Raw genomic sequence first — 16,626 nt, forward strand, 5'->3', positions numbered from 1 at the left:
CTCAGCTTGCTACTGAGAATGGCTGCTTCTCATATTTAGAGTGGAAGTGGGGTGGTCTGGTGACGACAGGCTAACGTAGAGTTGGCTGTTTTTATGAGAATGCTCCACTTGACGCCATCCTGCACCTTTGTTTATTCCAGGGCACTAATGGTCACTCGCACGCCTGCTGTGCACAGTCCTGTGAGTTAAATACCCACTACTGTCTGCACTGGTCCCACCTGCTCAATTGACAAAAAAATCAGGTCCTTGTTGACAGTTCTGTTAAAAGGTTTAATATTCAAATTATACATTAAATAGAATCAAATCGGCAGCAGCAGTTTTATTAAGCATCAAGTCAGTTGGCATGTGTGTGGCAGAGGAGTGCCTGGTAATGGAATAACAGGTTGGCGATGTCCACCGCGATTCCAGAGTAAGTCAGGTCGCTAGGTAAGTTGTAACTGATTCTTTTCCTGCAGCGCACACGAGCAGTATCAGCCATCTCCCTCCCACCCCCTCCACAGCCTGCTGCTGGCTGTCCTGTATGTGAGCTAGCAGCTTTTTAATCTACCTGGAACTAAGGCCAAAAATTATCAGCCCTTTCGTTCTGGAAGGAGAGTTGACCTCATTTGTCACCTGAACAAAAAGCAATACTTAAACTGAATTAAAACTACCCACACGTGAAGCTTGTCGGAATTGTCAGCTATTGTTGGCGTAAGACCTGGTAAATGTGGAGCCAGTGCTGTGCCCTGACCTGGAGATCTAACAGACTTGCCAGAAATGCCTGTGTCCAGACTGAAGAGACCTGGGGCTCAGGAAGAGGCTCGGAACGCCTGCCCTCTATTCTGTAGAAACTGCAAGCATGGGCCCTGACTACATTTTTTGCTCTCGGTAAAAGGAGTCAATGATATCTTTGTACTTCTCCAAAACTGTGAGCCGTTTCAGTTTCATCGTGGGACCTAAAAGGGAAATGAGAAGAAATGAGTGAGAAATTATCTGAGAATTCTGAGAATGTGTGTGGTAAAGACTCACACTCAGTGAGTCCTATATATAACTCAGGAATTAAGCCAGATAATCAGGACAGTCAGTGGCCAGCCTCCAAGACAGTGATGGCTCCTGGTATTCACATGGCTTGTGTGTAGTCTCCTGTGTTATACCGCTGGTTGTGGGCAGTGGAGTATAGATGAAGGGTTGGTATGTCGTTTCTGAGAATAGGTTATAAAAGACTGCAGTTTCTTTTATATACATAGGAAGGTGGTATAAGCTACATCTGCCTTATCCTTGACCTGCACCCAGTTTTGATCCTCAGTCCATTTTCTCTGAAATGGATTTATTTGTTCCGTCTCTTGAATGAATCAATTGTTGAAGCAATAAAAAAAATAGACTAAGTTTCTGTCTTGGGCTTTCTCTTGGACCACTCTTCCTGGGCAAGCCGGCTGCCATGTTGTGAGGACACACAGGAAGCCATGAGAGGCCCACTGCCCACACACAGGTTTCTGGCCAGCAGCCAGCAAGGAGCTGAGGCCTGCCAACAGCCATGTAAGTGAGCACGGAGGTGGACCCTCAGCTGCAAGTGACTGCACCCGGCTCATAGTGACTGTAATCCCATGAGAGCCAAGCCAGAACCACTCAGCTAAGCTGTTCCTGGATTCCTGAGCTACAGAAATGTGGATAATAAATGTTTATTGCTTTAGGCGGCTACATTTTTGGGGTCATTTGTTACACAGCAATGTATTAGATAACTAGTACACATCACCTCTGCATTTTTGTGAATGTTCATACAACATTATGCTTTGATGGTTGTGACGGGGCCAGGGGACGTCCAGGTTATGGGGAGCCTCTGCTGTGGTCTTTGTGAGAGGTCTTCCCCTAATTCCTTTTCTTGCACTTGATTTACCACCTCAAAAACAAGGTTGAAAGAGCTCTGATTTGAGGTCCTGGGTAGCTTAAAGTGCCTAACTCACTCTTGACTGTGTAACTGGAAACTTTCTGCGTTAAAATCATTGTATTAACTACTTAGCGAGGACATCTTCTCTGTCTGACCTTGCATTCAGTGTGCTGGCAGCAGACAGCCAGATAAGCTCAAGGTCTTTAATTGCAGCTCAGCATTGCTGTAGACAATTGCATCTGGGTTCAGCCTTAATGAATTTGAGGGAATCACACTGGCATAACCATTTCTACCTCCCCTGTTCCATGAACACCCCATGAACATCTCTTGGCTACAGCCAAGAGTGACTTCAGCTGAGGCTGCACCAGAGCCCTCTCCTGGTTCTGTAGGCAGTGCTCCGGAACAGCCTTATCCCTTTATCACACAAGCTGACTTTCCAGAAGATCACAGTAGTCTCACCCCTAGAACCACATGACTCCAGCCTGAACACTAACAGGACCTTAGTGTTGGACTGGTAGTTCCATTGTGATTTTAGGGGAAAATAGTCCCATAGTCAAGGCCAAGTTAAATGTCATGTTCACATTAGTTCTAGCACATATCAGCTGGGCGCAGTGGCTCATGCCTGTAATCCCAGCACTTTGGGAGGCCGAGGCCGGCAGATCACCTGAGGTCGGGAGTTCGAGACCAGCCTGACCAACACGGAAAAACCACGTCTTTACTAAAAATACAGAATTAGCCGGGCTTGGTGGCCCACGCCTATAATCCCAGCTACTCAGGAGTCTGAGGCAGGAGAATTACTTGAACCCACGAGGTGGAGGTTGCAGTGAGCCGAGGTCATGCCATCGCACTCCAGCCTGGGTGACAGAGCGAGACTCCATCTCAAGAAAAAAAAGAAAGTTCTAGCACATATCTTAAACATTCAACAGGTTCCACATAACCACAAGCCCATGCATGGAGCCGTCAGTGTCCTCCAACAGGAAGTAGATGGGTGTCACCCAGATTCCTGCCATGACCTTCTTGCCATGGCTGCTTCATAACGGGCACCTCCTAGGCACTGCCTTGGCCTCTGCCTTCCCACACAGCCGTTGCAACGGTGAAAAGAAAAAAACCTACCCAATTCTCCACCGGAAATGGAGAAGTCTCTCTCGAGAATGGCCCACTTCTGGATGTGGTAGGGCCGGGCTGCAGCATTCATGTTGACTCTCCGGATCCCCTCTTCGATGGCCTGGTACACGGCCTCATCCTTCCCTACGATCTCAGACACTGTGGTGGCTCTGCTGCCCACCCTCTGGCAGAACTCCACAGCTTGTTCAGTCAGATTATCAGTCGGGTCAGAGGTGTCTGGGTCCAGAGTGCACTGAAAAGCCAGAGATCAGATGAGGACCAAGCCTTACCCCACAAGATGTAAGCCCTGGTCCTAGAGGAGGTCTTACTGCTGTCGGCAAGGGTGTGAATCATGTGAGCTCTGTTTCAAAGAGACGGTTCTAGAATGAGTAGCTGCTACTGTGTTGAGCCTCGTGTTATTGTGGAAGGAGCAGTGGTCTGATAATTAGAAGGGCTCGGTCAGTGACGTTATTGTCTGTAAAGCAGGGACCATAACTCCTGCCTGTCTACCACCCTGGGGCTCAAGTACCTGCAGAGAGCAACGAGGGAGGGCAGCAGCACTTTGTAAACGGGAAAGTGCCAGTAACATGTAAAGGATCATCACGGTGGCTTATGTGGGACAGAAGGAATTTCCGCATGCCACAGTTGCTCCAACAGTGCAGGCAGCATGGACTTGAGTCATTCCAAAATGAAGCCATGAGATCTGGATGTCCCCTGTGCTGAATGTGGCTGCCAGCCAGACCCACAGACCCCCTCACTGGCTGCTCCTTCTGAGCCGGAGCCCCCCAGACACACCTTCAAGGTGAGCAGCATGGACAGGAACTTCCTCTGGTCCCCAATCAGCATGGCGTTGCTAATGATGGGTAGCTCCATCTTCACGGCCTCCTCGATGGGCACAGGGGGCACATTCTCCCCACCAGCCGTGATGATTAATTCTGGGGAGGCAAGGCCAGGCCCCCGGCACAGAATGTAGTCCAGGTGCCCCAGTTGAACCACAACCCAAGCCTTAGCCACAGCCCAGAAACCTCAGCACAGCAGGCAGCACAGCTGGAGACGCCCCCTCTCTGGAGCCAAGAAGCAGTGGCAGGCCCTCCAAAGCAACTCACACCTGCTGGGGGGCTGCTGGCAGCACCCCAACGACAAATGCTCATCCAGGGTTCCCTCTCCTCAGCTTGTCATCCAAGACTCAGCCTGCTCAGGCATCTCATCCATGTCCCCTTCTGCCAGCCCCAGTTCCTGCCCCCAAATAGCCCGTGTCATTTCCCTTCCCTGCCTTTGCTTAAGCAAAGTGACCATCCCTGTCACTCACACAGCACTCACCACCATGCTAAGCACTTCACATACAGTAATTCATTTAATTGTCACAATAAACCTATAATGAAGCAGACACTCTTGTTTTGCAGATGAGGAAACTGAGGCACAGAGACGTTCAGTAACTTGTCCAAGCTCACATGCTAGTAAGTGGCAGAGCTAAGATTTTAAATCCAGTCCAGTTCCAGAGCCCATGCTCTCACCTGCCCTGCTAGGATGCCTCTCCCCTTGCTTGCGCCCTTCTCCCTGGAAGTTCCTCTCCCCTTCTTTCCTTCTGTCCAACAGACTGCCAGGCACTCAGTGCCCTAGCCTGCTGTTCTCTGATAGTAATGATGGCTTACTTCTAGGCTAGATGGCAATAAATTAAATAAAATAAATTTAACGAATGCACATTGACTAATTTTAGTGAGACTGTACTCCTGTCCCTCATTTCTATCTAATTCAACAAAGATTAGTTGGCCACATTCTGTGCACAGGTCTTGTGCTGACATCAGGCACAGAATAGAACAAGGCTGTCCATGGCTGCAAGGAGCCCACAGTGCAGGGGGGCAGCGAGACAGAGGGAGGCACAGGGGCTGCAGGGCCAGGGCAGGGAAGCATCAGGCCCAGCTGTATGGTGAACATGAATGGGGTTGGCAGGCAGAGGGCAGGACAGAAGCAGAAGCTCACAGGCCTTAAGGGAACTGCAGGTAGCAAGTGAGGCAGAGGCTGGAGAGTAGCAGGGCAGATCTCAGAGGCTTCCAGTGCTGGCTCAGGAGCTGGATTGTGGGCAGGTAGGTGGGAATCACTGAATGGTGTGAGATCAAAGTTTTAGGATACTGTGGTAGCTGGGGTGAAGAGTGGTTATTCAGGGGGCAGGCTGGCTAGAGAGGAAGCCATGGCAAGTGTCTAGATGATCAGGGTTTGTCTAGGACAGCAGAAGTCAGGTGAAGAGGAAAAGACAGACTCTGGAAATGTGGGAAGACAAAAACCCAGCCTCCCTCACATATGCCTCATCATTGCTACCTCATTCCTGCCCTCTTCTCCTCACCACCGCCCTCTGCATTCTCACCAGCATCTTTTACCATTAGTAAATGATTTTTAAAACCCTTAGCAAACTAAGCCTAGAAAGGAACATCTTTAATCTGATAAAGAACATCTAAAAATTTTTACAGCAAACATACTTTTTTTAAGATTTAGTAATTTTTTTTAAATAAATAGAGACAGGATCTCACTATGTTTCCCAGGCTGGTCTCGAATTCCTGAGCTCAAGCAATCCTCCTGCCTCAGCCTCCCAAAGTACTGGGACTGTAGGTGTAAGCCACTGTGCCCAGCCAAACATACTAATGATAAGATAGTGAATGCTTCTCCCCTGAAATCAGGAACAAAACAAGGATGACCACTATCACCACTTCTATTCAACACTGTCCTGGAGGTCCTAACCTGTGCAATACGGCAAGAAAAAAATTCATCTGTCATTTGCAGATGATATCGTTGTGTCCATAGAAAATTCAAAAGAATACACACACTACTGGATTGAATATGTGGTCTGATCAAATGATCCACAAAAGGTCATTTGATACAAAGCCAATATGCAAAAAGCAGTTGTATTTCTATATACCAGCAGCAAACAAATAGAAGACAAAAAATGTTTTTGCAGCAACATCTGAGCTGAAAAAAACTTTTAAGTGATATTATTTAAAATACCATAAAAATTCTTAGAAGTAAATATAAGGAAAGATGTGCAAAAATCTCTATGCTAGACAACATAGGATGGAGGCAGTGGCTCACACCTATAATCCCAGCACTTTAGGAAGCTGAGACAGGAGGATGGCTTGAGCTCAGGAACTCAAGACCAGCCTGGGCAACATGGCAAAACCCCCTCTCTACAAAAATAAAAAGTTAGCCAGGTGTGGTGGCTCGCACTTGTGGTCCCAGCTACTTGGGAGGGTGAAGCTGGACCAGAGGATCACTTGAGCCCAGGAGGTAGAAGTTGCAGTGATCTGAGATCATACCAGTGCACTCCAGCCTGGGCAACAAAGCGAGACCCTGTCTCAAAAATAAATAAATAAATAAATAAATAACACATTATTGAGAGAAACTTAAAAAGACCTAAATAATCGGGAGGCTGAGGCAGGAGAATGGCGTGAACCCGGGAGGTGGAGCTTGCAGTGAGCCGAGATCGCATCACTGCACTCCTGCCTGGGCGACAGAGCGAGACTCCATCTCAAAAATAATAATAATAATAATAACAAATTTTAAAAAAGACAAGTAAATGGAGAGATTTATCATATTTGTGAATTGGAAGAGACAATACTATAAAGATGTATTTTCCTCACCAAATTGATCTATAGATTCAATGAAATCAAAATCAAAATTCCACCCAGTTTTTGAAGAAACATATAATAATTCTAAAATTCATATGGGAATGAAAATGGCCAAGAATAGCCAAGGTCATCTTGAAGAAGACAACCAAGGTTGTAGGGCTAAGCCAGATATCTAGCCCTGTCATAAAGCTATAGAAATTAAGACACTGGGTATTGGTGCACGGATAGGCAAATAGACTAAGGGAACAGAATAGAGTCCACACATAGACCTCTCTCATAGACAGTCACTTCATAAAGGACAAAGGTATCACTGCAAGGCAATGGGGAAAGGATGCCATGTCAGTTGGATATGTATTTGGAGAAAAACTATTTGGACCCTTACCTCTCACTATACTAGTTCTGAAAGGAGGGCCGGCTCTGGTTGAATTTGGTTTTCTGGCTACTATCCTCCCCCGTGCAGGGATGTGGGTCCCCCTCATCTGCTGTCACAAAGAGGCACACTAGGCGGCGCCCATGGCACATCCAAGCAGCCACCTGTCACTCCTGGGGTCTCACTGGAGGGTACCTGCCAGGGCTCACCAGCCTGCACATCCCAGGGCCCAAACGCCACCGCGAACTTTTGTCCCTCCCTGGGGTTACCGAGCCTCCATGGCCATCAGCTGGGGCCTGGGCACGGTCGCACACTGCCTGCATGACGTCCACAAAGTAGTTTCCCCACTCACTCAGCTTCAGTTTCCCCCATGAAGCCCTGGTGCGGGATTCCCACGTGGGTGCTGTGGGCATGACACCAACTTGGGTGAAGCAGGCAGAACATCCTTCCACAGAGGCATCCCCAACTATACCTGTCTCTGTGGGAAGTTTGTCTTATTTTAAATTTTATATCCAATTTGCATGCTATTCCCCATCACATCTGTGTTGCATATAAAAATACATAATATGTATGCTCTTGAATCTTCTGGAAAGACTTGCCTTGTTTCTCTAAGGGTCTGATTTCCAACTCCACCATTTACTAGCTGGGTGACATTGGGCAAGTTACTTAACCTCTCTGGATGTCCTCATTAACAAGTTAAGGTTAATAGTACGTGCCCCATAGGAGAGTGGAGTAAATAAAATGATGTCACTAAAGGTGCGTGACACTTAATAAAGGCTCAAGACCAGCAGCTGGTATAAACAGTGGTGGCAGTGGAATTCCTGCCCCCACCCCACTGCAGCTGTCCAGGGCGCTTGCCTTTTTTTGTTTGTTTGTTTTGGTTTTGTTTTTGGAGACAGAGTCTAACTCTGTCTCCCAGGCTGGTGTGCAGTGAGGCGATCTCAGCTCACTGCAACCTCTGCCTCCCGAGTTCAAGCAATTCTCGTGCCTCAGCCTCCTGAATAGCTGGGATTATAGGTGCATGCCACCACGCCCAGCTAATTTTGTGTGTGTTTTTAGTAAAGATGGGGTTTCGCTGTGCTGCCCAGAGTGGTCTTGAACTCCTGAGCTCAGGCAATCTGCCTGCCTCAGCCTCCCAAAGTGCTGGGATTACAGGCATAAGCCACCGTGCCTGGCCTGGGGTGCTCACCTTTGAGGCGCCCAGTGATGTAGAGGAAGCCATCGGCATCCAGTCGGCCAGCGTCGCCCGTGTGCAGCCAGCCTTCCTCATCAATGGCCTCGCACGTCTTGTCCTCCATGTTCAGGTAGCCCATGAAGATGGTGCGGCCCCACAGGCAGATCTCGCCAATGCCCTCTGTGTCCTGGTTCACCAGCTTCACCCGACAGCCAGGCACCAACTTTCCTGAGCTGTCGAGGGAGGGGCCGGGAGACTGGTCAGAGGGAGCTGTCTCCTTCAAGCCCCTACTGGGGAGCCGGGGTCCCAACAGCTCAGTCTTCACTGATGGCTAGAAGGTATCCCCTCACAGGGCTTTTGTATTTTAACAGGGGACTTACAGCTGAAAGATAGAGCCAATTTAAGAGTTTTAGGGAATGAAGGAAGGAAGGAACAAATGAAATGGTAATGTAGAACTTGAAGCACTGTGATAGGCTGGCAGGGAGAGGAGATATTTAATCATAACTGATGATCCTGCAAATCACTCCCCAGAACTGACTGCCCTCACCGCCCATTAGGAGGCTGGCCTGGTCCCCCCAACTCCTACCTTAGCTGGCCCCTGGGCCATCCACTCTCCTAGAACATGCTGGAGCACACCCCACGCCATGAGAGGGAAGGGCCAGAGGAAAACTGCTCCAGAGGTAGACCCCTGCTCAGGGGGCACCTGGGCTGTGCAGGCTGTTTTCAACCACAGACTCACACAACAAAGTGGCCGAGGCCACTCCCACTAGACTGAGGAGGATAAGCCAGGGACTTGGCCCAAGAGGGCAATGTTGGCTCTCAGGGGCTCCATAGCCCAGTGGCCAGGTCTCTGGGACCCAACTGGCTTGCAAAGAGAAGGTGGTCCCCAGGGCACTCAGCAGGCAGACACAAAGGAGTACCAGCAAGGGCGCATGGGTGTGCATGTGTGCGGCAGCCTTGAGTCTCACCTGTACAGCCGGTAGTTGCAGGGGCTGGACATGAAGTGGGGGCCTGAGGTCTCACTGAGGCCATAGCCCGCATACAAGCGTATGTTGAGGCCCAGGAAGAAGTGCTGTGTCTCTGCTGTCATGGGGGCTGCTCCATAGAAGTTCTTCTGACACTTGGCAAAGCCCAGTGCCTGGCGGACCTTGGCTAGCACCAGGTAATCTGCCAGTCTGGTTGTGAAGGGCTTCAGGTCGCTGGTGGGACAGGGAGAATGGTTCATGGAAGAAATCACACACACACAAACACACACACACACACACACACACACACACACACACACTAAAAGGGTGGTATTCAGTGAGAACACCCTGGCTCGGCCATTCCAGTTGTCTGTTCCACTTGGTTGGTTTGAATATTGAACCTGCCCATGAACATGCAGGCAGATGTAGGTATGCAGGCACATGGTTGTGTGCAAATGTGTCTTGAACCAGGAAGCCAAACAGATTCAGCTGTGTACAGGTGTACAGGCAACAACAAAGACACATGCCATTTTGCACACAAAATACACATGCACAGAGACTTGAAGTATGTATTCGTGTATACACATGTACAAACGTCGGACCCCAGTGAAGCCCACAATTGCTTTGTTCATGCATGTTCATGTTTCATGTCTGTGCAAATGAAACTGTGGATGCTTCATTATGTGTGTTCAGATATGTACACACATCTCATGAAACATACCGTTTCACAGACACATGGGGAATGGAAACTACTTCTAAATTGAAACCAAGCCAGATTTATGTCACTGACCCTCCATAGAACTATGTGGGAATTTTAAAAGCTATAGAAAGAAAGAAAGGGTGAGACATTTGAGGGGTTACTTGGGATGCTGAAAAGGCTGGAAAGGCTAAGTCCTCATCACTGTGGCCCCTTCTCCGGCCACCTACTGAGGACAGAAGACCTCAGGAGACTGTGCCAGGAGCTGCTCCAAGGGAGGTGAATTTCACTTCAGAGAAAGCAAGTTAGTCCTCCCAGTCAGAATCCAAAGGTGGAGCGACTCTCCCCAGCAGGCCCTGGGAAACGCATAGGAGCTCAAGCCCAGTCATTGATGGGGCATCTGCATGGGGTCTCCAGAGCTGCCGGCCCACTGGAGCCGGGACAGGCATGGCCTATCAGACCCTCACTGTGTTTTGGGTTATGACCCAGTGCACTGCCTCCCCAGGCCTCCCGCCCGTGGGCCCTCTGTACCTGCCAGGGCAGGTGAGGTTCTGCTCCAAGGTCACCGACATGGCCCACAGCAGCATCTTGCGCCGGATGAAGCCAGACTGAGCCGCCACCTCCTGGATGCGCTCCATGATCTTCTCCCACACCCGGGGCACCCCCATGTGCGATGTGGGCTCCACCTCCCGCAGCGTGTTCACCAGGCTCCCCTGTTCACACCGGAAGAGGCAGCCCTGTTGGGTCCGGGGCAGCTGGGGCCCAGGGGCCCCCTCTCACCAGCCAGGCATGCCGGCAGCACACACATGCTCAACGGGCACCCGCACACACCTGCACACAAGGTATGGCACATACTGTTTCCTCAATGGTTGTCGCCTCGCTTTTTGCTCACAGAACCCTGGTGGCAGGCAGTGGTCAGGCAGCCGTCAGGCAGCCAGTGCTTCAGAAGGACCTCAGTCTCATCCCAGCCCTGAGCGTGGCGACTCTCCGTGAGTCTAACTCAGACACAAGAATCCCATTCCCCTAGGCAGCATTTGGTTTGAGAATAGACAGGTGACACTTTGGGACACTGAGATGCTGGTGGAGGGAAACTGGCTGGGGGGTTTCTGAGAACGTTTTCCTCACAGTTAAAATAAGGGTCCCAAGAACAGGTATATCCTGTGAGGCTGGGATTCAGGGAAGGGCTGTAGCCATCTGGTGATAGTCTGAGGACACCCGTCCTTGATCGTGTTACAAGTCCCATGAACCACTCTCACTCTACTTTATGTAATGGCATCAGGTTCCCGCTTTGTCGCCCAGGCTGCAGTGCAGTGGCACGATCTCCGCTCACTGCAAGCTCCGCCTCCTGGGTTCACCCCATTCTCCTGCCTCAGCCGCCCAAGTAGCTGGGACTACAGGCGCGCACCACCATGCCCGGCTAATTTTTTGTATTTTTAGTAGAGACAGGGTTTCACCGTGTTAGCCAGGATGGTCTCGATCTCCTGACCTTGTGATCTGCCCACCTCGGCCTCCCAAAGTGCTGGGATTACAGGCATGAGCCACCACGTCCGGCCCAGTTTACCTTTTTGTTTGGTCATTTGAGTCAGGCTGTGCCCATTGCAGCTGACAGAATTCTGACTGATACATGCACAGGAACGGCACACACACAAATGCACACTCAGGGCCCACGGACACACGTGGACGTGGCCTGGCACACGGGCTGGGATGGACGCACAGTAAAGGCAGACTGACCTTCAGGGCGTCGGGTTCGGCAAAGCAGACCTGGGCCCCCCACTGGATGCCTGTCCACAGGTCGTAGATCTGGGCAGCAATGTGGCTGAGGGGCAGGTAGCTGACTACCACCTCCTGCTGGACTTCTGCCGGCCGGATGTCACCAGCCTGGCTGCCGTACCTTGCTGTCCACGTGATCTGGAGGACAAGTAGATGGATCCCAGCAGCGTCCACAAGCCAGCCCTGGCGGTGCTCACAACTGTGGCCACCCTGAGGGCCAGCCCCAGTGTGGTGCCCCCTGTGGCATCTCTGCAGGCTCTGAAAACCCTAGGACAGGCCTCCCCTCCCCCTTGCTGGGCTCAGTCTGGGCCACAGACTGATGGGCTGTTCTACCTATCCCAGCTCCTAGAGCAGAGGGGCCCAAGGAGCTTTCCCAGGGGCTACTGGGGCAGAGCCATGCCCCAGATTCACCCATAACCCCCTTGCCCACCCCCACACCAGGCGTCTGTCCTACATTGTCTTGACTCAGCATCACGCCCTTGGGGTTCCCAGTGGTGCCGGAAGTGTAGACTAGCACACAGCACTGGTTGGGCTGCTGGGTGTCAATGATGGCGTCCAGGGCTTCCTCGGGCACTTCATTCCCCAGCTCCATGAATTCCTCCATCTGTAGCCAGATGCAGGGAACAGGCAGGCTAGGTCAGCTGGGTGGGCCCAACAGACCCCACCCACCTGGTGCCCAGGGCCCCACTGCCCATACCGTGTACACATTGGCCATCTTGTTTGGAGGAGGTTCTTTATATATCACGACTGCCTTTAGATGTGGCAACTGTTTCCAGACCTATATTGACAGGAAAAATAGAGCAGGTTTCAGCAAGAGAAATGTCACCTTCTAAAAAGTACCCCATCTCCCTGTGTGAGTCTGCTTAGCCAATGTCTCTGGGTGCCCCGTCTCTGACCTTTGACCCCAGCAGGACAACTGCCACCCTTCATCCGTAGTTTCCCACCTAAGAACTTGGGCACAGTAAAGGTGGGGATAGCCAGGGGGCTGGGGATGGCTCCTCATTGGAGGAAAACCACCAAACGAGCTGGGGCTCGGTTGAACAAACCATGACCCAGCCACACAATGGAGTAGTGCTATGTGACTGTAGGAGAGAGAGGGAGAGGAGCAGAGCAGAGAGGAAAGAGGGAGAGAATTCTACGTGCAGAGAGTGAGTGGTTTCTAGGATATATTATTAAGTGAAAAAAGGAATGTTTACAATCTGCATATAGTATACTATATTTGTGTAAGAAAGGGGTGCAATGTAAATATATGTATGCAAACATGTATTTACTTATATTTACAAAAAGAGGCCGGGTGCGGTGGCTCATGCCTGTAATCCTGGCACTTTGGGAGGCCAATGCGGGAGGGTCATTTGAGGGCGGGAGGGTCATTTGAGGTCAGGAGTTCGAGACCAGCCTGGTCTACATGGTGAAACCCCGTCTCTACTGAAAATACAAAAATTAGCCAGGTGTGGTGGCGCATGCCTGTAATCCCAGCGACTCGGGAGACTGAGGCACGAGACTCGCTTGAGCCCGGGAGGCAGAGGTTGCAGTGAGCAGAGATCGTGCCTCGGCACTCCAGAGAGAGACTCTGTCTCAAAACAAACAAACAAAAAAAGAAACTCTGGAAGGTTAAACCAAAACCTGATTGAATTCACTATGTATAGGCAAAGAGGGAATAAAGGTAAGAAGAAAGGGATGGAAGCAAAAATTCTTTGAGTGTTATCTCACATGATTTTCACTTTGGAATCATGTAAATGTCTCAACCATTTGAAAAATAAAGTTATATGTAAAAGGAAGCCAGGTGTGGTGGTTCATATGCCTGTGATCCCAGCTACTTGGGAGGCTGAGGCAGCAGAAGGATTGCTTGAGGCCAGGAGTTTGAGACCAGCCTGGGAAATATAGTGAGGCCGTATCTTTGTGTGTGTGTGTGTGGGGGATCACTAAAAGATTTTTAGAAAGGGAAAAAATGAGTTCCTAAAACTTGAAAACACTCTGAAATAAATGAATTAGCCCAAGATCAAGGAACCAGCAGAAAAAAAGAAAGAAATGAATTAGACCACATACTAAGTTAGTAACATAACCACACACACACAGAATTACATCAAGATCAAGGAATTTTATAATAGTGTACTTTGATTCCTCTTTTTTAGTGGTACTTACTCTAAAGGCAAAAAGGAATTTCAAATTATATGCAATAGTCTTATTGGTTTCTGGAGTTTCGTTTTGTTGGTTTTGTTTTGGAGACAGGTTCTCACTCTGTGGCATGATCATGGCCCACTGCAGCCTCAAACCCCTGGGCTCCCATGATCCTGCCTCCGCCTCCCGAGTAGCTGGGACTACATGTTCATACCACCACATCTGGATAATTACATTTTTTTTGTAGAGACAGGGTCTCACTATGTTGCCCAGGCTGATCTTGAACTCCTGGGTTCAAGAGATCCTTCTGCCTTGGCCTCCCAAAGTGCTGGGATTATAGGAATGAGCTCCTGTGCCCAGCCTTATTGTTGGTAATAATATTGATACTACTATTTCAAAATTATTTGATGTATACTATAGGATTATGTTAATCCTATTAGGAACTAAGATTTTAAGGTAAAATAAAAGAAATACAAGAATAAAATTTAAAAAGTAAGCTAAAACTTCACAATATAATATTTGAAATGTTATAGAAATAACAGAAATATCAGTGTGAACTCATGATTTTTTGCTAAAATATATATTCCTGAGACTTCTGATTCTGATCACAAGGGAGTAACATCCATCATTGCACTGTAAATACTAGGAAACTGGACAAATAGAATAGTTGGGTGGGCCCAGCAGGCCCCAGCTGGCACCCAGGGTCCCAGTGCCCATACCGTGTACACATTGGCCATCTTGTTTGGAGAGAAGGCAATTTATTTCAGATACTGGACTACAGACAGCTCAGGACTGATATCCCTGAGAGAGGGAAACAGATGAGGTCAGCCTCTAAGTGTGCCCCAGCTTTCTGCCCAGGGGCAATTTTTGGGCTATGGGAGAGACAGAGATGGGGAGAGACAGAGAGAGAGGGAGAGAGAGAGGAGAATACAGAACCCAGTTGTCTTACTGGGTTGAGGTGACCAAGATCAGAACTCAGGAAAGCTGAGGTGGCTAGAATTTGTGAGACAGAATACCAGAGAGGAGAGAACTATATAGAGAAAGAGTTCTAGAAATTATTTTAGGGTCTTTGATTGGCTCTCCATCTGCACATGCGTAGGGTGAAACTCCGTGAAGCTGGAGGAAGACCAACGACCAGGGCTGGAAGTCAAACAACGGCTGATGTAGGAATTGCTCGTTTTCTCCCACCAGCATGGAGGGACCCCATCAGTCATTAAGCAGAGACCCAGAAGGGTCACGTCTTAGTGATGGGGCTAAATTGGCATTAAAGTAAAGGCTATCTAAACGCCTGGCCTAAAAAGCCTTAAACATAGTCTCAAAATAAAGTTCAGAGAGAAAAAAAAGGAAAAAAATTGCCTGTGGGACAATATCAAGAAATCAAACATACATGTAATTGGAGTCCCAGAAAATTGTTTTAATTGAAAAACAGTCTGAGAAATTTTCAAATTTAAATTGGTGGATTAAAACTGTAAATCCACCAATTTCAGAAGCTCAATGACTCCTGAGCAGAATAAACACAAAGAAAACCACCTTAAGATACAACATAACCAAATTGGTGAAAATCAGCGAAAAAGGAAAAAAATCTTAAAAGCAGCCAGAAAAACAAAACACTATGTGGAGAGGAACGAAAATAAGATATCACAGACTTCTTGTTAGAAATGATGTAAATGGGCTGGGTGCAGTGGCTCACGCCTGTAATCCCAGCACTTTGGGAGGCCGAGGCAGGCAATCATGAGGTCAGGAGATTGAGACCATCCTGGCTAACACGGTGAAACCCCGTCTCTACTAAAAAATACAAAAAATTAGCTGGGCGTGGTGGTGGGCGCCTGTAGTCCCAGCTACTCGGGAGGATGAGGCAGGAGAATGGTGTGAACCCGAGAGGCGGAGGTTGCAGTGAACCGAGATCATGCCACCGCACTCCAGCCTGAGTGATAGAGCAAGACTCTGTCTCAAAAAAAAAAACAGATGCAAATGGAAAACATTGAAATGAAATCTTTAAAGTGCTGAAAGAAAAAAAAAAAAAAAAGCCCTGTGAACCCATAAATCTAAATCAGATAAAATGACTCTTAAAAAATGAGCAGAAAAACAAGCACCTTTTCAGACAAAGACAAGCTGAGAGAATGTATTGCCATCAGACCTGTACTATAAGAAATATTAAAGAAAAGTTCTTAAGGCTGAAAAGATGATATCAGATAAAAACTTGGATCTACATAAAGGAAGACAGAGTATCAGAAATGGCAAAAAATGTGGGTAAATATGAAACATATTATTTCCTTCTTTAAAAATTTCTCTGAAAGATACCCATCTGGGCTGGGTGCAGTGGCTCATGCCTGTAATATTAGTACTTTGGGAGGCCGAGGTAGGCAAATTGCTTGAGCCCAGGCATTTGAGACCAGCCTGGGTAACATAGCAAGACTCTGTCTCTACAAAAAATACAAAAATTCAGCTGTTGTCATCCATTTTACTTCTATAGAGGTTATAAACCCCACAATACATTGGTATTACTCTTGATTTCAACAGTTGAGTGTCTTTCATTATTTCTTTTTCTTTTTTTTTTTTTTTTTTTTGTTTTTAAGACAGGGTCTAACTCTGTCACCCAGGCTGGAGTGTAGTGTTGCAATCACGGCTCACTGCAGCCTCACATGGCCATAGTCCCAGCTACTTGGGAGGCTGAGGTGGGAGGATTGCTTGAGCCCAGGAGGTTGAGGCTGCAGTGAGCCATGATTGCACCATTGCACTCCAGTCTGGGTGACAGAGTGAGACCCTGTCTTAAAAAAAAAAGAAAAAGAAAGAAAGATACTCAACTGTTGAAAGCAAGAGTAATAACAATGTTTGTGGGGTTTATAACCTCTATAGAAGTAAAATGGATCACAACAGCTGAAAGGATGGGAGGGGAAGTGGAAGTATACTGTTGTACGGTTCCACATTTCATGGGAACTGCTATATT

General features: G+C 48.5%; 2 protein-coding genes across 3 annotated transcripts in view; one reads left to right on the forward strand and one right to left on the reverse strand.

Moving 5' to 3' along the window:
- Positions 1–16,626, forward strand: part of CRABP1 (cellular retinoic acid binding protein 1) — a 658,055-nt gene that overhangs the window by 473,150 nt on the left and 168,279 nt on the right. The gene's annotated exons all lie outside the window — the stretch shown is intronic.
- Positions 250–16,626, reverse strand: part of ACSBG1 (acyl-CoA synthetase bubblegum family member 1) — a 64,958-nt gene continuing 48,581 nt past the window's right edge. Inside the window, exons 6-14 of the mRNA XM_050799956.1 lie at positions 12,259–12,339; positions 12,016–12,165; positions 11,523–11,699; positions 10,323–10,504; positions 9,098–9,328; positions 8,145–8,362; positions 3,764–3,903; positions 2,978–3,221; positions 250–935 (exon numbers count right to left, since the gene is read on the reverse strand). Coding sequence (XP_050655913.1) covers positions 850–935; positions 2,978–3,221; positions 3,764–3,903; positions 8,145–8,362; positions 9,098–9,328; positions 10,323–10,504; positions 11,523–11,699; positions 12,016–12,165; positions 12,259–12,339 — 1,509 coding nt within the window. The 3' untranslated portion in view covers positions 250–849. The remainder of the gene's footprint in view (positions 936–2,977; positions 3,222–3,763; positions 3,904–8,144; positions 8,363–9,097; positions 9,329–10,322; positions 10,505–11,522; positions 11,700–12,015; positions 12,166–12,258; positions 12,340–16,626) is intronic.

Source organism: Macaca thibetana, chromosome 7 (assembly GCF_024542745.1).
Source record: "Macaca thibetana thibetana isolate TM-01 chromosome 7, ASM2454274v1, whole genome shotgun sequence".
In the NCBI taxonomy this organism is placed as follows: Eukaryota; Metazoa; Chordata; class Mammalia; order Primates; family Cercopithecidae; genus Macaca; species Macaca thibetana.